Source organism: Galeopterus variegatus, unplaced genomic scaffold (assembly GCF_000696425.1).
Source record: "Galeopterus variegatus unplaced genomic scaffold, G_variegatus-3.0.2 Scaffold3133, whole genome shotgun sequence".
In the NCBI taxonomy this organism is placed as follows: Eukaryota; Metazoa; Chordata; class Mammalia; order Dermoptera; family Cynocephalidae; genus Galeopterus; species Galeopterus variegatus.
Window position 1 is genome coordinate 133,844 of NW_007729244.1, and position 22,820 is coordinate 156,663.

Sequence of the window (22,820 nt, forward strand, 5' to 3'; positions counted from 1 at the left end):
GGGAAGACATCTAAACTCATTATTTTGTGTCATGGAAACAATGTAATCTCTTGGTTGAAAATAAAACATTAAATTATTTGTGATTGTGTTAAAGTAGTCACAGTCTTGACATGTGTTCCAGACATGGGTAGGGGCAGGGCATGTAGCCTCCAGATTAAACTCTATGAGTTTCTAAGCAGGTCATTCCCTCCTTCCCTTAGGAAACATGGTAAATTCGTGATATGATTGCATTGCCTTTTGAAAAACACACAGTTGAGAACTTCGGATAGACAGACATGAGGAATTTTGCTATGTCTCTGAAGAAGATAGGGCTCTTGTACATATCTTCCTGGGAAATGGGCAAAAGACTCAAGCTTCAGGTTTTCTACATTCTTTCTTCCAAAGGAAAGAAATATTGCACTGAATAAAATTTGACTATAATGTCTCTCTCTATTGAAAAAATAATCCCATTGTGGAAGGATCCATTGGTCAGATGATTCCTTTCCTGTGAAGCAATGTGATCTGCATTATAAGCCCCACAAAGGAATTGGGATGGCTTGATGGGGAATATTTCCTATCAGTGTTTTCTCTCCCAGTTAGCAACTAGAAAACTAGCATCTCATCTGGGTAGACAAGAGCTACATTTGTTTAAAAAAAGAGAAAAAGAGAGAGCTCCTCTTGGCTCATGCCCGTATTTTTTCTCTTTATGGACCCTTTTCATGTGCAGGAGGTGCAGCTGCAATTGACGTGCAGTAATGACATCTCTTCTTTGTTTCAGTGAGTGACGTGCAGATTTCATGCTACCACATACTGTGCAGCCTCTACTCCCTTGGGACAGGAAAGAACATCTATGTTGAAAGGTAATTAGTGAACAAAAGAAGCTAACAGTTCCGGCTCAGAAAAAATGTTACTTAAAGTTTCTTAAACACTTAATGACATCTTTTCAATCCAGCAAAACCAAAATGCTCAGTGATATGGAACAGTGGTTTTGAGCCTAGGCTATGAAATGTTTATAGCAATATTAAGAAGTGTAATGAGGTACTGAGATTTATGAGTTCTGTGGAGGTAGCTGGTGAATGTATGTGGCCAGAAGAATATAGCCAAGCTAAAACATTTGCTAGGAACCAAAAGATGTGAGACATGTATCTATTTCTTCATAATCACAGCTTCCAAATAGCTTCCAGGGTTCCTGCGGTTAAAGCTTGCTGAAAAACTCAAGGGACATGAGGCAGTTGCTTTAGTGTTTAATGAGTTTCTATGTGATACACTTTGGACCTTGACCACTCTTGGCTGTCAAATTAGCTATAGTTTTAAACAAGTGCACAGGTTGGTAGCAGAAATGCTGTTCAGTAATCTTGAATCTGAACAAACTTATTTGCAGTGGTGCCTGGGTTCCAGCTTTGCTTCTCTGCCATAGGGGAGGCCTTCAGTGACCCCTTGCTTTTCAGCATCAAATGCCTTGCGTTGTGTTGTTCTGTTCAAATCCATAGGGAAGATCAGAAGGATAAACACAGTATTAACAAAACTCTGGACTTAGTCTTATCCTTGGAAGACTTATTTTTTTCTCTTTTGTCCTTTCAAACAATCAAACCAGAAGGAATTCAGTCTGTCCTTAAAATTACTTAATCTGAACATCCTTCGGTATCTCCTTTTCAGATGCTGCCTCTACTTATGATGCTTTTATCAAACAAACCACTAACAAACCTTTGTTTCTTGTCAAAACGTAGATAGATTCAAATTGCAGTTTCTCAATAAAACAAACAAAGACCTTGGCTCCTTCACAAACTAAAAAACTAATGACTTGAAATCATGTGGTGTTTCACACCGAAAAATGTTGATGAAATGTTGGTTTCTTCATAATCACAGCTTCCAAATAGCTTCCAGAGCTCAAGAAATTAGTTGAGGAACTAATGACTAAATTTGTTTTGGTTATGATTGTACATCCTTACAATTGCCTCGCTTTCCTTATTGTTTTACATAAAATGTGAATAAGGCATTTTGTCATTTAGGAATAGGAAATGGGCAGACAGAAGTTTTAATCAACAGGGAAATCAATAAAATTTGTTTAAATTAATACTGAATTTCATGTACGTAAGGTGTCTTTAATTCATTTCTTCCATTGAGCATTTGTAAATATTTCCTTAATATCTTTTCTTATTCTCTCTGGTTATATGTGTGTATATCCATCCATCCATATGTGTGTGCATGTTTCTTTGTACAATTTTTTGTAAAGCTTATGCATTCTTCTCTTGAAAATAAAAAAAAAGCCAAGGAAAGGTCAACTCTGAAATGTCAAACCAGAAAAAGACTGCTCTTCCTATGACTTTTTAATACTTTATTCATATATTCATCCCAGGTTTATTGCATATCTGCAGTGCTGTGAAGATTAGTGCTTGTGTTTTGTGCTCTGTATTGGTAGAAGTCAAGGCTTGGAGAAGCCTCTAGGTCAAGGCTGCCCCTATTACCTCTCTGTTGGTTAACCAAGCAACTGAGGAATTGGAGATTTAAAATCCTAGAGTTGAGATACTGGTACTATTAATGGTTTTTATTTGTTTATTTTCTTTTTTCTTGCGAAAGAAAGAGGTGCTTATTCAAAAAAGAAAAAATCTAATGTACAGAAGTATGTAAAGTTAAAAGTCTACCATTTTCCTCACCCCAGACCACCCTCCTACTTAGATCCAATTCACAAAGGAATCCACTAATCACAGTTTGGTATGCACCGTGCTGTATGTTTTCTGCACATGTACATTTTTACACATGTGAGATGATAAATAATATCCATATTGCTCTGCAACTTTGTCTTGTTGGATAAAGATAAAACTGAATGTTTTATCATAGAACTCATTTTTTAAATTCATTGTTTAGATATCACCGTGCTGTATGTTTTCTGCACATGTACATTTTTACACATGTGAGATGATAAATAATATCTATATTGCTCTGCAACTTTGTCTTGTTGGATAAAGATAAAACTGAATGTTTTATCATAGAACTCATTTTTTAAATTCATTGTTTAGATATGATATCCCTTTAATTCCCTGCTTTAAAAGATGAGCAAATTCAGTACATTTATATTCCTGGGTACCTCCTGTTCTTTCTACCTTTCCATTTTTGTCATAAAATTTATTGTAACATTTACATTCTACTTTAGAATCAATGTTCCCTGAGTTGTTTATCTAAATATGTATTTAAATGATTCAGTGCATCACCAATCCTTTTGAACCAAACTTTACCATTCCTAAATTTTTTATTTTGATTTATCTTTTTTGGTTGGCCAGATTCATCAAGTAGTTGTTTTTGCAACAGCTCTTAGATACTCTTGAGTCCTTGCATACGATCCCTTGACTTTTATATGTGAACAATTTCTATGGTATAAACCCCTTGGTCATAATTTTCTTCCCTTAAAAGCATATAGACATTGCTTCTTTGTATTCTGACAAAGCGTGTTCCCTGGACCAGGTGATGCATTGGAAGGGGAACACGGGCTGTTCATGGGATTCTCTCTGTAGTCCTAAAGCTCATCAGCCTCACTATGCTGTGTCACACGGTTGAATATTCCGTATCAGTCCCCTCCACTTCTTCTCAGAGCTTCATGTGCCCCTTCACTTTTCAAAATTGGGTCTTTCTATATGTCACCAAACTTTTATTTTATTATATAGTTTAAAGTTTTTTTCTTATCTGTTGTTCAGGGAGCACAATTATGTGTATTTATTGGCTTTTTCCTTCCTTAATCTTCCATATCTCTCATTTTCTCTCTAGTAACTTTTAGCTAATTGTCCTTTACCATTTAGCATCTGTATGAATTTTCTCAAAGTTCCTCCATGTTACTGATTCTCCTTTTGTTTTCTTTCTTTTCTGTGAGTATATAGAGAAAAAATTTTCTGTATTTTTTCCTGGATAATTCTTCCTCTGAACTATGCTTCTCATCTATTTCTTGATCATTAGGTACTTTGCTAGTTCTTGAGAATGTGGAGTGTGTGTGTGTGTGTGTGTGTGTGTGTGTGTGTGTGTGTAAGTGGAAGAGAATGGTGAAGAAACAGCAGGCAGCTTCAAACCCGAGAAGCTGGCTCAGCACTAACTCTTTTGCACTAAGTCAGCAGTGCCTTTAGCCCTAGCAAAGCACCTACACTCGGTCTCTGATGTCCTCCCCCACCCAATGTGAGCCACTGGCCCCGATGAGAGAATGGTGAAACTCTGAGTGCATCCTGTAGTCATAGGACTTTTGCTTAGTGATTTAATATGTTTATCCTCTACTCAGAGAACTCGGGTCAGCAGCTACAAAACAGGTTACTTGCCACTCTTCTCCTCCACCTCACCTCCAGTGATTCTCCAGCCTAGGAGTAAAGGTCATAGGAATGGCAGGTGTCATGTGTACCTGCTCTGGTCCCATCTGCCACTCTGCAGTAGGAACCTGGCCCACACACATGTTGCCCAGCAGGTCTCCCATGGCCCATTCACACCCTTAATCCTCATTGTTTCAAGCAAAAACTCATATTTTGGCCCCTTTAAAACCCCCATATTTATTTCCAGAGATTTCTGTGGTTTCTTCTAGGTCTGGCATATACATTTCCATTTCAGTGTTCTCACTCGATTTGATCCATACTTCATGGTTTGAAGTTATCACACATTTTCTAATTTCAGTATAGATCCAGATTTCTTTTCAGTTTTTTCCCTCATTTCTTGTGGGTTTTAGTGAGGAAAGTGCAGTAATCCCACCATTTCTCTATCACCTCTTTCTGAAGTTTCCTCGATAATGAATGTCCTTAGGGGGATATAAGGAATCACCAAATATTTGGTTTCCAACTATACCTGGAGTGTGCTTTGTGGATAGGAAAGATTCCATCCACCGTGGTGATAGGGTTGACTGTGAGGGGGGAAAGTCATTGGAACCGAGCAGAGACATTTCTTTTGGAATATTCTCTCGTTGAGACAGTGGTGAGAATGTCATCGATTATTATTATTATTATTACTGTGATGGCTTTGTCTTTGCCTATGTCCCTGATAAAGAACATGTTAGAGGCGAGGTCCAGATCCATGAAAATAAAATTGAGAGACGGACAAGGAAACCCTGGTACTTGTCAGATTAGGAAGTAACAAAAACCTAAATACTAATTGAGTCCTCTTTAGTCTGTCACCACTGACCAAGTACCTGTTCTGTGAGAAGCACTGTACTAGACATAAGAGTGGAGACGACAACAGGAGTTTCCATATCCAGTGACAAACTCTTCAAGTAGATTTTCTGGTTCTTGTGGAGCTGATTCCGGCTGGAGCCCTTGCCCTGCTCGGAAGCTTGGTCAATGCCCAAACTGCCCCCTGGGGGGCGCTGATGACCACAGAACGTCATAACAGCAGGCCTGCACCTTCCTCAGTCCATCCTTGGGCCTGGGGCCAAGGTCATTCACCCTGATATTTCACAGCCAGGAGCATTCATTGGCAGACTTCTGGGCTTTCCTTTTACAGTGCAGAAATTTTAACAGCTAGGCCAGGGGAGCTGTTATTTATCTCTCTTAGCACAGCAGCTAATTAGCATCATCATGTACTCTAGACTAGAAAATGCCCTGTTGTGTAGCTTGTTGAGACTCAGGTTTGTCAGCAATTAATATCAGAGAAGACAGGGCCATGTCCCTTGAGTCAGTGCAGCACTGGAGAACTGAGACTTCTCAACTGCCTTTTGCCCCAAGGATCGCCTTAAAATCATGATTTTAATTTTGGTAAGAGAGAAATAAAAGGGAAAGAGTGGATCAAGTTAGTATCAAGGCAATTCAGGACTGTCTGTTTCCCAGGTTCATCTCCCTGGGCCCACTAAAATTTGCTCCCACATTTGAGATCTTGCCCATGTCATCCCTGATTTCTGCCCAGATTTTCTCTCATCAGTGCTCTCTGCATGGCTCTTCTTTCCCTTCACGATTTATCTCCTTATTTCCTCCTCCCAGGGACAAGACTGAAGGGGGGAAATGCCCTATTTCTCCTCAGTGGCAACTGTGGTTGACCAGCTGTAAAACCAGCACCCTGTGGGTCCTCATACCTGGTGTACAGAGGGCCTCACTGTCATCTGTTGTCACTGAGGGCACTGGCCACTCATGTCTGACATTGAAGAGGTGGCCCTCTTCTCATGCCTGTCCACTGTCTTGAGCTTGGCAAAGAAGGGAAATAATCGGAGAACAACAGGTGGTGAGAAGGAAAGGTGGGGGAGACAGGCCTGGTCTAGGCCTCCTCAGAAGTGAGGCAGCATTGTAGAAGCTTCCAGAAGCACACCCAGGTCTCAGGAGTGTCCACAGCCTCCCTCTCCTTCCACCCCGACATGCTTCCAGTGGGACCCAGAGCCGTGTGAATACACAGGACGTTGTGGGGTTTGTCTCATCCAGAGACAGCTGCTCTGCCTCCGGAGCAGACCGGGGTGGATGGGCTGTGACAGTCAAACCTTCATCAGAGGAACACGGCTGTGCTGCTAGCTAAGAGGTGATTGCCGGACTGAGGACCTGTCCATGCACTGTTGCTTGTTGGGGGATGATTTTAAAGTTCTCTGCTCAAATACGTCATGGCCAAATAAGCTGTCAGCTAGTTCCCTAAGAGCCAAGGCTAAGAAGATAAGGAATGACACCACATATATTGTTTCATTAAAGTAATTTTAAACATCACCTTTTTCATAAGTTTAGTAACTTGAATGAAGACTGGGTGGATTTTCCAAGGACCATACAACTTTTTGCCAGCTCGCCCACCCTCTCCCTCCTTCCCCTCGCCAGGCCCGCAGATTTCTCTTGCACCTCATGCAACAGGTTCTGCACACTCTCAAGCTCGCCCCCTGCAGATTCTGATTCTATCCAGACAGTCCTGTCCAGTCATTTTTTCAAGACCAGTTAAGATCACATATTTATTTCAATTCAGGTATACCTATTTCTCCATGATATAATAAAGTTGCAGGTTGATTCTAATCCTTATGATTTGTCCCATGAAGATATGTTATTTGGTCACATGACTTCAGGGTCCTATATAGAACACAGGTTCTGTATTTGCTCTGCATTTGGTGGGAAAGGGCTTCCACCACCTGGAGGACAGAGGTTACAGTTAAGACTGTGTGGTGACTCCTCAGTAAAAGAACGGCTTTCCTCAGCCCTCCCCCCATAGTAAATGCTCGTTACCCACTTTCACAGAATCTGTGCTTTTGACATTCTGGTTTCTTGGTGCTGCTGGGATTGTTAGCTGTTGCCACAGTCAGGGGCAGTTAACACAAAGTCTTGGGTACATGTCTTAGTGGTGTGCTGAAGGGAACCCTTGAGAGTGGAGTGTCTTTCTGTTTCCACAGAATTGCAGTGGGGTGGGGAGCACTGGCTCTGGGTTCCATGTGCCCCTTCTCCAGCTGTCAGTTGTCCCTGTAATGGTCCTGTAACATCCCCCCAGCTTCAGCCTAACCCCCTCAGCTGCAGGGACTCTGTGGGAGGACATGATATACACAGCATCAGTGCTCAGTCACTGTTGATCAGTCACAGAGGAGGGCAGAATGAGGCACAAGGTGGGCATGGGTACAGTAACCCCGCCCGATGCTTCATTATAGACCTGTTGTCTGCATTCCCCACTCGTTATCTTTGCGTTATGGTCTAACAAAGGACTCACATTACTGGTTTATTTGAAAAAAATTTTCCATATATTTGGGAACTGATATCACAGGTGTAGCTCTCAGGACAGGTGTGTAATTTGTCTGTGTTTGGATGCCAGTGAGTGGCCGAGAGAGACGTGGATGGGTGATAAACGGATGGCTCTGGTCTCTCATTCATCTGAAAGCAACAGATGCTAGCTCCCAGACAGGGCCCTTCCAGCCAGCACACTCACCATCTTGTCTCACCAGCATAGATGAGGTACAATCCCCAAACTAAGCCCAGCTTAGTGGGAAGAAGAAGTGCTGTTTCAGTCCTAGCTCTGCTTTGACCAGCCAGTCCCTAAGCACGGAGATGTGGTTACCCTGCAAGCAAGTATGAGTCTTCTCAGTTGGAGAACTCAGAATCTGAGCTAGGAATCCCAAGCATTTTTTGTTTATTTGCTTGTTTCACAGATAGACTTAAAAGCTAGAGCTTAAAACACTCAATTATTTGTAGAAGGGAGGGAGAGGAGTAATAGGTGTTAGAGGTTTTCTCCTCTAAATCAAGAAATAGGCTTTACAGACAATTGTTTCTACTGTAAGACAGATCTTTTATTTTGCATCTTATTGATGCTTTGGCCTGTTATTTCCTGTTCCCACGAGTGGACAGAGGCTCCATCCAGAGCAGAGAGTAGACGGAGAGAAATTATGCAGAAGATTTCAAAGCACTTTGAGAGCAAGAAGGATCAATCTCAATTTGGGTATCAGCAGAACTTGCTCCTAGACATGCTGGAGAGAGGGGCAAAGCTGTACTGTATTCTATCACCTTAGCCAGTTCAGAGCTAGGTTCCAAGTAGTGAGACCATTTTAAACTATTGGTCAGTGTCTGGAGAGAGATGGGGGAGGGAGAAATGCATGCAACTTTGCCGAGCCCAGGACCCAGGATGTCCAGTGGGTTCATCTATGGGGAAGTGGCCTGAGACACCCCAGGAAAGGGGCCTGGCCCGCCGATGCTTGGAGCCAGCACGTGGGTGGCATCACTTCTAAATGAACTTCTTTGTTTCCAGGCAACGTCCTGCCCTTGGAGAATGTCTGGCTTCACTGGCAGCCGCCATACCAGTGGCATTCCTGGAGCCCACCCTTAACCGCTATAATCCACTCTCGGTCTTCAACACCAAAACCCCCAGGGAGAGGTCCAGTAAGTATCTTCCCACAGACATCATCAACCCATCCCATGTGCTGAGAAGAGAGCAGCTGGGAAGGCCACCCAGGCAGGAGCAGCAGGCCTACAGCACTGTTGTTTTACATGGTCCAAGAGGGGTCAGAAGCTCAGAGTTAGGGACTCGGCTGCACATCTCCATCTTATTGGAGAAATGAGCATGGGCCAGACTTTGTTATCATTAGGCTTTGGCTTCTGTAAAATGAGGAGACAGTGTAGTTGATTTCTCTATCTCTTTTATCCTAAGATCACAGGGTCTCTTGTCTGTCCTGGGTCTCAATTGTCCTTCTACACCTGGGCACACAACTACCTTTTTGCAGTCCCTCTCCAGAGTGGCATCAGAATGGGCACATCCACACCAGTAATTTATTTATAGTCTTCAAGTCCAAGGAGAGGCTGTGCTTTGAAGAATGCTGGCCACATATTCTCTGTCTTCATGGAAGATAAGACACAGAAAAACATCAGGAGGAAGTGAAATTATACAAGAAAAAGAATTTTTTAACAGGAGCATTGACACACTAAAGTTCTATAACAGCGTCTGCAAACTATGGCCACGAGGCAGATATGGCCCCCTACCTATTTTTATAAATAAAGTTTTATTGGACACAACCATACCTACTTGAAATTATACAAGAAAAAGAATTTTTTAACAGGAGCATTGACACACTAAAGTTCTATAACAGGGTCTGCAAACTATGGCCACGAGGCAGATATGGCCCCCTACCTATTTTTATAAATAAAGTTTTATTGGACACAACCATACCTACTCATTTACATATTGTCTATGGCTGCTTTAGCACTGTATTGTCAGAGTTGAGTAGAGGCAGTAAAGACTGACCTGCAGTGCCTAAAATATTTACTGTCTGGCCCTCTACAGAAGAAGTTTTTTTTACTCTCTATTATAGAATAACCTGGAACTAAAATCCAAGGCAGGTTGTAAACCTGCCTCTGGGAGTGGAAGGGAAGGTCCTCATATGTGGATTAATTGTGATACTGCTTAAGGGCAGTGACATAGAATAGAGAAGCTTCAAGTAGGTACCTTGAATCAAGTTTGGACTCTAGAAAGAACTATAATGATTTGGTGTAATCTGGAGCAAAAATTATAAGCCAGATGGGTTTGAACACTATAAACCCAATCCAATTCTTTCTTTTTTTTTTTAAAGTTTGGGTTTGAACTTTACAAATTGATTGAATTCATCAGATAATTATTCATTTCTGCATATTATATTGCTTATATTGTCTTGGGTTGTATTTGGAAAGCAAATCTGAATTAAAATTGCATTTCACATATCTAAAAATTAAAACTACAAATTAACAACATCGAATGTCACAAAATTGCTACATAAAAAACTAATAGTTAAATTATATTCATAAGACAATTATGATTTTGGGGAATGGGGTAGAGGAATCAATATAGGCTTCAGAGTCAGATCTGAGTTTGAGTCACAGCTCTACTGTCCTTGTACGGGGCACACACTTTCTCTGAATGTCTCTTTTCCGTGTGCCAATCCAATTCTTAATTATAGACCTATTGTCTGCATTTTCCTCTCATCTTTGTATCATGATCTAACGAAGGACTCACATTACTGGTTTATTTGAAAAAAAAATATTCCCCTTACTTGGGAACTGACATCACACTGTAACTCACCAGGACAGGTAAGTAGCTGACTGTGATTGGAGCCTATTCCAATGTACAGTACCAGTGGATGGCTAGGCTTCGCAGCAACTCTATTTAGTCCAAGCCTCCTTCTCTAGCTGCCATGAGACCCTAAGGGAGAAGAGTTTTGAGAGAGAGAGAGTCCATGCCACGCCTCTCTGCCACCACTTTCTTCTCATCTGAGTGCAGCGGGCTAAGCCATGGTAGCTTTATTCCTGCTTGCTTGTCCTTACTTCAGATGACAGGAGCACATTGCCCCAGAAATGATCACCAGGACAATTTAGATAAGGGCGCTAAAACAATTCCTTACTAAGTTAGAATACAGTGGAGACCAGTGTTCTCAGAGCTGTTCAAGAGAGAAACATTGCCTCAACTTTCCAAAGTCCCACATGAAGTCTGTAAGTTCACCTTTTCCCACCCCCCTCAGCCTCATCTCACCCTTTTTCTCCTTTGAGCCTAGCAAAAAATGTATTTCCGACCTTGTTTTTCTCTGCCCACTCATGATTCCAAGCGAGTCACAGCTTTGCTGCTAGAGTGGGAGCTGAGCAACAGGGCCGGCTTTAGTGAAGTTGAGAAGTGGCCATGTCATCTGCAGGCAAATGCCAGCCCAAGTGCTGTTCTCCAGCTCCCAAGGGACCTGGGGCCCAGTCATGACAGATCTGCTCCAATTGAGACTTGGGAAATAGTGTATCTCTGTCTGTCTCTGTATCACCACTGTCTCTGTAGTGTAGAACTGCACCCAAGGAAAGGGATAAACCTACTCTGCTCCTCAGTTCATAGAGGTGCATTTGCAGGACAAAAGGAGGATGTGATGGAGACAGTGGAAAATCCGCATTGGCTTTGGGAGGGAGGGGAATGACTCTTCCATATTTCTCCTTTCCAAGGGCTATTGGAAAAATGTTTATATACCTTTGCATTGACTTAATAAGACATATTCATAAATAAAAAATGCATATTAATCATTGCATACTCCGAAAGAAGAAAGGAGACAAGGTTGTGATTAGAGATGACATAGTCCTTCATCCATCAGTGATCGTCCAACACCCAATCCCCTAGAGCCTGTGTTTTTCATCACTGGATTAATCAGAAGAGTAAATGCTGACCATGTGCATAGCTCTTGAAGAGTAGGGTGTGTGTGAATATGTATTCTGGGATAAGCAGGCTTACCTGAAACCAGAGAATGACTAATGATGGCTTAATAGACTATAAGAATGTAGACTTCACTCATTACTAAGTGGGTGGCCTGAGGGATGTGGGTGGGGATGTATAGGGTGATGAATGATGTGAGCCTGTGGTTTAGAAATACAGTATGTACTGACTTATCAGGGCTTCAGTCAGTTGGACATCTCCTACTTGACATTTGGTACTTTGCCAGCAGAGTTACTAATATTAGTATCTCCAATGCCCTACAAGATACTAGAGCATTTTCTTACTCATCCAAAAGTTACTAAGATATGCCTAGAAGAGGTTTAACATTGTTATGTGCCAATTATTCAAAACTAGATAAATTCTTGGTTGTGTTAAACAGTGGTCTATTAATCAGAATATTGGATTGACCAAAACACCCTGTCACCAGCCTTCCATACCTTCAAAGAGAAAAGAGGTCCACTTCCAGTGTAAGCCATCTGCCTGTATTTCTGGTGTTCTTTGATGCTGTCTTCTTGAGGGAAGAGCTGAGAAGTGAAGAAAATAGGACCTAAGAGTCTAACCCAGTGGATCTTAAACTCTAACATGCATCAGAATCACCTGGAAAGCTTGTTGAAGTGTGCTAAGCCCTACCTGTAGAGTTTCTAACTCTAGGGAGTGGAGCCTGAGAACTGGCATTTCTAGCAAGGTTGCAGGGGATGCTGATGCTGCTGGTGGGAGGGCGCCACTTTGAGAACTGTTAATCCAGAAGATGAAAAGACAGTTCTAATGACTCTCCCCAATGATCTTGTGTCCAATTCTAATCGGACCCAGCTAAGGCTGGTTTTCAGGTAGCTAACTCAGCAGAGTTCATTCTGTGGGGTTATTATGTGGCATTTGAAGTACAAAACACCTTCTGAATTGCAAATATTTGTTCCACTCAAGGACCGATTACATATAAATAACTTTTAAAGGTCATTATGATGACTGCCAGTGCAGCAACCTCAAGCAACTCTGTGTTTTTCTTAGGCAGAAAAGAAAGAGTCCATGATGATGTACTGTCAGTGACATTTAAATGTACACACACACACAGAGTCTTCTCATTTATAATCTTACAGCACATAATTACAAATTCAGTTGCATCTGTGGCAGTTGGCATTGTTCTGTGTGCAGAGCCTCAAGGTAGAAAGTTTGACTTCACTGCCTTTACCTAATTACTCTGAGAGTGTATGTGTAAAACTTTTTTGTTTATAAGTGTCTCTCCAGACTCCCATGTTGTTGTCACCCAGAACTATTGTTGTTCTGCTGCAAGATGCAGGATAGACTCCTTCTCTGCAAATGACTGACATTGGCAATGGACCATATCTGACCTATATAGTTCCCTTCTACTGAAAACCAAAGGAATTCAGGGTTTGTTTGCTTTCATGCTATTTTTCCTTTGAATTGCCTGGATTTTAGCTTTTTTGTGTGTGTGTGTGTGTGACCAGTAAGGGGATCACAACCCTTGGGTGACTGACATTGGCAATGGACCATATCTGACCTATATAGTTCCCTTCTACTGAAAACCAAAGAAATTCAGGGTTTGTTTGCTTTCATGCTATTTTTCCTTTGAATTGCCTGGATTTTAGCTTTTTTGTGTGTGTGTGTGTGACCAGTAAGGGGATCACAACCCTTGGGTTGGTGTCGCCCACACCACGCTCAGCCAGTGAGTGCACCGGCCATCCCTATATAGGATCCGAACCCGCAGTGGGAGCGTCGTTGCACTCCCAGCGCTGCACTCACCCGAGTGCGCCACGGGGTCAGCCCTGAATTGCCTGGATTTTAAAAGACATTGGTCTGCTCCTGACTTCCAAGGGAAAGAGATCTTTAGTTTCCATCCATCAAAAAGCTATAGTGATGTCAACAGGAAGTCATCACTAGGGAATGGTGATAGGGCTTCATTGGGCCAGCTCCACAGCATAGAGGCTGCTGCAGGTCCATCGCTTTGCAGCTGCACATCCATCCCAGAAGAACTGCTTGTCTCAACTGCAGATTTGTTTTCTCCAAGACAGCCAGGATTATTCTTACTTCTGCTCCAGGCAGTACAACTGTGGGAGAAGTCAGAACAGTCCCTTTCAACTGGCCAGTATTCTTAAGGGTCAGGAATTTGGTGTGGCCATTCCTGTTAACCCTTCAACTCCTTTGAATCTAAAATCTAGAAAGGAGAGACCTCAGGCCATTAGTAACCACAATGGCAAACGGCCTGCAGGTATAACCCAATTCACTAGACAAATTTTATTTAAAGTCTTCTGCTTTGTCCTTGGATATTCATAAAAACATTGTATTTTGCTCCTAACATCAAAAATGATTTTCTGAAATCTTCTAGTGAAACCAGTGTTCTGAGAAAATACTCCACATTTTTCCTGTGGCTTCTTGGACTCCCTAGCTCTTGTGGCACCTGATACTTTTGCCCCAGTTTGAGAAGTTTGGTCTGAGGGTAAAGCACACACGTGATCTGCCTCCTGGGCCCGGGCAGATTCTGTAGGAACAGTCAGATCAGTGGGTGGATGTGCAAAGCTTTGGGCTTGTGCTGCTTACTCAGAACCGTCCTCTGTCCCTCTGCTCAGAGCCCTTGTTATCTTCTCACCTGTCAAAAACCTCAGGATGCTTCTGGTCCTCCTGTCTTGCAGGGAAGAATGTCCTTTACCATCAGGGGAGCAGGACAGCTAACCCTCAGTTTCTTCTGTTTCCAATCCTTGTATCTGACAACCCTCCCTGGTTTCATGTTGAACTCCTTCTGTCCAGTGAAGTGACCTCAATCATTCAGGGTGAGGACAAGATAGGGCTAACTCATTATTCCTTTTAAATAAGCCTTCAGAAACAAAAGGTTTAAGTGATTGACAGGAAGTCAATCAAGTCACCTCAAGTCATTGATAATTTCTGTTCTGAAGCCAGAAATCGATGTATATGTGATTTTTTTTTTCCCGAAAGTTTCAGCTGGATGGACAGTATTATTTTCTTTGGTCCAGCCAAAGGAATATTTGGTGAAAGGATTTTGTTCTTCTGTTTCTAAACAGTACAGATATGATTCAGGTGATTGAATCATGATTTTTCAACCAAACACTGTGGCTTTTCTTCTCCTATTACTGCCTTTCCTGCAATGGACACACTAAGGCCCAGGCAGACAGGCTGGCCAAGAGGAAGAAACCAAGAAACAGGCTTTATCACAGAGAAATCTTAGGAACTGTGCCTCAGCCCTGTCTCTGTTTTGCTCCTTTCATCATATGTCTAAGTGTTTTAACCTCAGTATAACATAGGAAGATCCACAGCCTCTGAAGGCTCCACAGCTGTACACAGACAGCTGGAGGACAAAAGCCGCTCCACATCCATGTTTATCCCATGAGGCTCTGGAAAGTTATGTCTAAAGACCAAAGGAAGGGGGGATGGAGGGAGAGAAGGTTGCACCCATTGTTCTTTTGAATTACTGTCCCTCTATTCTTCCTGTGCCCTCTCGGTCAGTTCTGGGGATGCCGGACATGGTGGAAGAGATGTGTCCTGACATCCCCCAGCTGGAAGGCTTGATGAAGGAAATCAATGACCTGTCTGAGTCTGGGGCCCGGTACACAGAGATGCCCCACGTCATCGAGGTCATCTTGCCCATGCTCTGCAACTACCTGTCCTACTGGTGGGAGAGGGGACCTGAGCACCTTCCTCCCAGCACAGGACCCTGCTGCACCAAGGTCACCTCTGAGCACCTCAGTCTCATCCTGGGCAATATTCTAAAGATCATCAACAACAACCTGGGCATTGATGAGGCCTCCTGGATGAAGCGCATTGCAGGTACCAGTGCCTTTCTTCCCAGTCCCTGGCATAGGGACCAAGAGAGCTGGATTCTCTTTTCATCTCTTTTGTTTATTCTATTCTATTAGTCTGTTTCTGTTGCTTATAACAAAATATTTGGAACTGAGTAATTTATAAAGAAAACAAAATTTATTGCTTATAGTTTCAGAGGCTGGGAAGTTCAAAGTCCAGGGAGCACATTTGGTGAAGGCCTTGGTGGTGGCAACGGTGAGCCAGGGGTCTCACATGGCAGAAGGTGGCAGAGCAGAGAGAGATTCTCAAGTGCTCTGCTTTTAAAGCCCTCAGAACCATGCCCCTGACGCCATTATTAACCCATTTTCTATGGCATGGTCCTACAATCTAATCACCTCTTTTCAATTACCATAATAGGATTTCCCACGCCTTAACAGTTAGAGTGGGAATTAAGCTTCTAATATATGGACTTTGGGAGACACAATTCAGTCAGTCCACAGCATCCATAATGGTTTTGAGCAAGCTCTGTTCGATCTTTAAACCTCCCCCTTCTGCTACCCCAGTTGCTTAAGAGTAAAAACAATCGATGTTTTCTCCTGAGGTTCCTGGAGCAAACGCTCCTACCCACTCTCCTACTAGTTCAGGCCCCACAAATGATAAACACTCAGCGCCAATGACCACTGCTCTATTTCCTTTTGGTATTTCATAACTCCATTTGCTCTTACGGTAGTAATTGTCCATAACTTTCTTGGTGAGTGATCCTGTGTATTTTCCACATGTATAAAACTCACTCCCTTCTGGGCTGACTGTAAGTTCCTTAACACTGCTCTGCACTTCTAGTTCACCTGATGCTTTTTAGACACTCTCTAATGCAAGTTCACAGTAGCAGCACTTCATTTTTGCTTTGTTTTTGTTTCTTTCTTTCATACCCCTCTAAAAGTCCTTGCATGCAGTAGGCTGTTAATGAGTGTTATTAGCCAATTTTCTGCTGCTGAAGGAAACTCAAAAAGTGACAGGCTTGGAAAGTGAATAGCCATACTTTCCACAGTCAGGAAACCACAAATATTTAGTGTGCTCTATGTCAAACTAGAGTCTGAGGAGGCAATAGCTAAAACAACATCATTGGGTTTGATGGGCCTACAGTGTAGATAGTGGAGTCCACAAGTAACAGCTTCACCCATATAATGTCCTGGACCAATGGCTAGACTAAAGGGAGCTATTAACCCAACACTGGGTATTTTCCTTCCTGGACAAATGAATAAGTGTCCTTCTGCAAGACTAAGAAAGAAAATTTCCTGCCCCTTTCCTGTCTCAAAAATGAACTGAGGTCGAAATCGTAAATGCTTTGGATGCTGATGGCTGTTAGATAACATAGGCTTCTGTGAACGTATGAGTAAATAGAGTTGGTGTTTCTTTCTTACCCATCAGCCCTAAAATATTGTTAACCATAAGGCAATTTTTTGTTGTTTTCTTATGTCTGTACTTTCTGCTCAATTTTTCTATAAACCTAAAACTACTACAAAATATAGATGATTGTGTGAAAAAGACAAGACAACCTTTTGATGAGCTCTAATTGGTATATCTGAATTAATGGAAGGAAGGGAATCAAAGAATTTGCTCACTTCCTAGAGGTACAAGGAGGAAAAGTGTCAAAGCGCAAGGGACACTGATGAAAATTGAAGTTTGGCCTATTATTCCACAGGTGAATCCAGACCTCACCTAATTCCTGGTGACTAAACAATACCAATTTTAAATAGTAACCCCAAATCACCCACGTCAGGTATAGCCATTCTCATTACAGATCAGAAGCAGGGCTGTGCCTTGGAGAGGGCTGATGAGTCACAACTTCTTGGTTAATGCATCTCATCAGAGAGCTCCCTTAATCTTTTTCTAAACATGTCCTTCTTATAAAAGTAAAAAATAAGAGAAAGCAAGATTAGAAAGAAAAATTACTTGAATGTAAGCTGTTTCCCATTGAAATGCCCTAAGCTAAAGAAACTTTGAAATATACATTCAGATGTACTTGTCAATGGTTCATGACTCTTATTTTATTTCACTTGTTTTATTTTCTCTGATTGTCATCTTTAAAAAAGACCAATGGAATAGGATGTTCTATTGGTCTAATTCATAATAGGATAATCAATATCTGACCAATAGAATATAAGAAGTGGAGTAGACATGTAGGCTTTCTCTTTCTCTTTAAGAAGGCCAAAATGGCAGCCCCAGTGATTGCTCGTTCTGCATTTCCTCTTCTAGTGATCACTCCAGCCTTTTCTGTTCATTTATAGCTGTTATCAGCATTATCTGCCTCCCTCAGGCCCCAGAGAAGCCTGCAGGCAGTAGGATGGCAGTTCTCAAATATTGGGAGCTGAGAACTGTAGTTGGGATAATTTGCTTTTAACAACAGACTTTTCTATAAAATAACCAGAAAGCACATATTGAGTGCCTGCCCTTGGCTCAGCATAGTACTGGTTAATATGAACAAAAGGCTTCCTTCAGGGAGTTGAAAATGTAGCTCAAGAGCCCAAGCCAATGTGAGCAGACTATGAAATGATGCAAGAGAGTCTGTTAGGGGCACTGACAGGTGTGGCATCGGCCATGCATGAGGAGTCCGGGGTGGCAGGGCTCCCTGTGGGCTGGAGTAGCAGAGCCGGGATAGGGCCCTTCTCCTGAAGCTGCCCCCCCCCCCAAACACAGACACTCCTGCTGTGGCTTCATGAGAGGGAAGTGCCGAGGGGAAGATTCAGGAAAGCAGCAAGAGGCAGGTTCCATCCTGAGGTGATGGGATTGCCATAGCCCCACCTCTCAGTACCACTTCTCCCATTTTCATCAGTTATTGTAATGTGTGACACGAGGGAACGCCCTTTGTTTGCAAATGCAGTGTACGCCCAGCCGATCATCAGCAAAGCCAGGCCCGACCTGCTGAGAAGCCACTTCATCCCAACTCTGGAGAAGCTGAAGAAAAAGGCCGTCAAAACGGTGCAGGAGGAGGAGCAGCTGAGAGCTGATGGCAAAGGCGACACCCAGGAGGCGGAGCTCCTCATCCTGGATGAGTTCGCTGTCCTCTGCAGGGATCTCTACGCCTTCTACCCCATGCTGATCCGCTACGTGGACAACAACAGGTGCGGGGAGGCCTCCGGAAGGCTGCCTGCCCCTCTCTGGGGCCAATCTGGACAACAGGATAGGATGGAAAGATGGAGCTGGGTGTGTTAGTGGTGAGATGAAGGGAAGTCACACCCGCCACCGCCACCAGTCATCCCTGGTGAGGACCTCTGGGCGGTGCTTTCCTTGACCAGTGATTCTGTGTGGTCTGTGGCACGGCCACCCCCTCATCATCAAAGGCCCCCACAGGTCAGAGGGAGTTGGTGGATGAAGGGCAGCAGGGACCCTCTTCTGCCCCTCTGAGACCTGAGACCTGCTGTTCAGCCCCACATGCCCTCAGCAAATATCACCTGACTGTGTCGGGCACTGCTCTAGGGAAGGGATAGGAGGGAACAGAACAGACAAGCTCTCTGGCCTACTGAGCTTTCATTCTGGGGCTGAGGAGCATAGACAAAAAAATAAAACAAACAAGTGAATTATATAATGCAGGGTAAGGGGAATTACAGTCCCCAAGCGGAGTGGTGTCATGGTTTTTATAATAAGATGTTACTGAGAAAGCAACATTTGAGCCAAGACCTGAATGCAGTGATGATGGGAACCATAAAGGTCTGGGGCAAGGGCGTTGCCAGAGAGGGAACGTCTGTTGCAAGCCCTGAGTGTGTTTGGGGTATTCAAGGGATCACAAGGAGGCCAGTGTAGCTGGAGCAGAGTGAGGGACGAGGAGAGCAGTAGGGGATGGCGGAAGGTGACGTGGGCAGGCCTTGGAGACTGCTGTGAGAGCTTCTATTCAGAGTGAGATAAGCAGCTGGCAGAGGTTTTGAGCAAATCTGTGATGTGATCTGCTTCACCCTTTGAGCACTGCAGCGAGGGCTGGGGTGAATGAGGAGTGAGAAGACCGGTTGGGAGGCTCACGATGATCCAGTCAGGACTTGGTGGCAATCCGTAGAGACAGAAAGCAGATTTAGCAGTGCCAGGGGCTGGAGGGAGGAGCAGGGAGTGACTGAGGGGACTGGGGTTTCCTTTTGGGGTTATAAAAATGTTCTGGAACTAGATAGTAACAGTGGTTGCAAAACATGTGAATGTACTAAATATCACTAACGGGAAATTTTGTGTCATATGTATTTTACCACAGTTGGGGGAAAAAAGGTGATGGTAGCTGAGGCCAGTGGGGAGCAGTGAAGGTGGAAGAAGTTGTCAGATTCTGAATCTGTTTTGAAGACAGAGCCCTTGGGAGTTCCAGATTGGGAATGGGAGAAAAGAGGAGAGTCAGAGATGACTCCAGGAGTTTGGGCCTGAGCAAGTGGAAGAATGGAGTTTCTAGCAACTGACTAGGGGAAGATTGTGGGCATGGCAGGGAAAAATGAGATCTTTCATGCACATTACATTTAGTTGCCTTTTCAGTATAAAAAATGAAAATGTTGAGTGAGCTTCCAATGAGAATTGGAAAGTTCTAGTCCTTCTAGTGACCAGCCCCCACCCTAAAGTTATCTAGTCGCCCCAAGGGTCACCTCATTAGCATAAATCCAGGTGTGGTCACAGGGGTTCCTTGTGAAAAATAAAAGATGCTCCTATTACTAAGGAAATTTCGGGAGTTTTCGGAGCTCTGTGCCAGGAATAAGGAGAAAAGAAAAGACCAAATGTATCCAAGTGCATGTTTTTATTATACCACACCCTCTTAAGGTTTAAAGGCCTAAAGTATAAATTTGGGAATGTTTAATTTTTAGATACCTATTACATTGATAGAATGCAGGAATATTTGGGGAAACATTGCTAACTTTTTGAGTCATATCCCATTCTGCCATGGAAAAGAAATAGGTCCAGATATACTCCCTTTAGCATTTTTTATAAGGTAAATTGCACTTATTTATAATAATTTATTTAAGATTACTTATATTTAGCCTTCCCGAGTAAACACCTTACACACACACGCACACCCAGTCTCTCATCATATATTTCCTTACCTACCTACTAGAAATTATACTCACTTTTAGAGAAATGCTGCTTTAAGGGTCAGCATTTTAGTCATTTCTGATAACGTAATTATGTTAGCAGTTTAGAGAAGGAATTTGTCAGAATTTGAGGTGAAAACAATAATAAAAATTGAGTAAGGTTGCTCCTGGAATAGCTCTTTAGTAACATTTGTCACTATTGACGATCAAGACTCAAGACAGTGTGTTCTCTTACAAGGTGCTTGACAGTTGCTAAAAATGGCAATGTCAGAGAGACTTTGAGATCATCATTAATTCATTCGTCTCCACTTTTCTGCCTGTTCTCCCCTGAGCATCACGGCCACATGAGCCCTGTTAGAAACTCACCCTTCCAATGTGAGTGCTGTTACCTTTTTCAGGTCCTCTCTTCATCCAAAAGAATTAGCTGGCTTTGAATCATGGAATTGTGGCATTGGCAGAGATATTAAAGGTCACCTCATCTCACCTCCAACTAGATGAACAAATACCCTTTCTTTTTTCCTAGCACAGGATTTCCTGCCTCTCCGGTAACTGGGGGAAGTGGAGGCAGAATGTGGTCTCATCCTCATTTCACACAGTTTAAACCATTTTGAACTCAAATTTGTAACTCCCACCCCTCGGCTGTCATTTTGCTCTCTTGAGCCACACAACATTATTCCAGTCTCTCTTGTGGGAGCTAGTTAAATATTGAAGGGAGCCATCTTGTCTTTTCCTCGTCGTCATGTTAAACCCTTGTACTTCCTGCAGCCCTGTCAAGGCAGTGTTTAAAGTGTCTCCAGCATCTGACACTCTTCTGAAGAGAAGCCTCCGTTGGTCAGTGTTCAGCCCAGCTCCGTCTCCTCATGCCCGGAGATGTTAGTCAAGACAGATTCAAAAAGTCTCTCTGCAAGAGGCAGCAGCTTAGCCGCCTTTCTGGAAATCAGACACATTTGGAACATAGGAATGAACTTTAAGTAGTGTGATTTTTGGTGAAAAGCCATCTCTCAGACTGTTGAGGGGAATCAGTAACTCCTCAGCAGTGACTGAGCAGACAGGAGGTTTTGGAATGTGGCTGAGAAAAGCTCTTCCCTCCAAGTCAACCTGACTGTGAAGGCAGGACCATGGCTTTACTTTCTTTCAAAACCTGATAACTTGTCTCTTTTGGTTTTTTTTAGGAATTTCTTTTTTAATTGAAACGCATTGATTGTACATATTTATGGGGTACAGAGTTATATTTTAAGACATGTATACAGTGTGTAATGATCAAATCAGAGTACTTAGCATATTCATCATTACAAAAATGTATCATTTCTTTTTGATGAGAACATTCCACCTTCTCTTTTAGCTGTTTGAGAACATACACTAAGTCTTTGTCGATTATAGATGCCTAGCACTCCTGTACACCACTAGAACTTATTTTTTTCCTATCTAGCTGTAATTTTGTGTCCACCGATCAACCTCTGTCTGCCCCCTCACCTTCCCAGCCTCTAGTAACCACAATCCTACTCTCTGCTTCTAAAATTTAAAATGGAAGTCTGAGTCTCCTTACTCTTGCCATCACCCAAGATTCTATTCCCACACTTCTCATTTTCTCCGTTAATATGCTCAGTTATTTCATCCACTTGAGTTGATTCTACCATCACCTCCATATGGCAGATTCCCAGATCATTACCTCTAAACCCAAACTTCTCCCCCACCTACAGCCTTGAATTTTCCAACTGCCTTTGGCAGCAAGCAGTGCAGATGATAAAAGAGACCCACAGATCACCTGAGATTGTCCCCAACAGGATCAAGCTCCTAAATGTCAACAGAGATGGTGAATCCTGTGGACATGGGGAGCAGCCGGGAGAGGAGGCTGGTTGCATCCCTTCAGGCAGAGAGGGTGCAGTGAGTTTGTGTGCCTGAGAGAAAACATTTAAGGAGATGTTCCTTACACTCACCACTGTGAACCTGAAGAAAGAAACTCACTAGAGATAAAGAGCAAAGATCTGCCTCTTAGAAGAAGCTGAAACTGCATTCCCACACAAAAGCAAAGAGATCAAAATTCCCTTCTTAATCCCACCAGGAAATGTTAACTAAGGTTTTGTTTTGGTGCTCTCCCTCCTCACACTCCCTGTGGCTGTTCTTTTTGGGGGCAGGATAAGATATGACTCTTGCCTCTTTCCACACAAGGCATAGTAAACCTGCAAAGTTCATTTAAACCAAAACACTAAAGAATGAACAGCTGGCATTTCTGATAAAATTTGACACTTGACTCTGAAAAAGCACTCCTGAAAAATCAATATGAAAGAAATCAAAAAGCATTACCAAACTTAAGCCTCAAGTTTGAATTGCATTTGGCTGCTCGTAATGGATAACTGACTACAGTGGCTTAAGTAAGTGAGAAGCTTAATCTCACACATAAAAGAGGTCCAGAGATAGCCAGTC

General features: G+C 42.8%; 1 protein-coding gene across 1 annotated transcript in view; it reads left to right on the plus strand.

Moving 5' to 3' along the window:
* Window positions 1-22,820, plus strand: part of RYR3 (ryanodine receptor 3) — a gene marked incomplete at its 5' end in the record, with an annotated part of 211,225 nt that overhangs the window by 120,373 nt on the left and 68,032 nt on the right. The window contains 4 exons of the mRNA XM_008584044.1: window positions 758-839; window positions 8,620-8,750; window positions 15,052-15,372; window positions 18,227-18,467. Of these exons, the coding sequence (XP_008582266.1) occupies window positions 758-839; window positions 8,620-8,750; window positions 15,052-15,372; window positions 18,227-18,467 (775 nt within the window). The remainder of the gene's footprint in view (window positions 1-757; window positions 840-8,619; window positions 8,751-15,051; window positions 15,373-18,226; window positions 18,468-22,820) is intronic.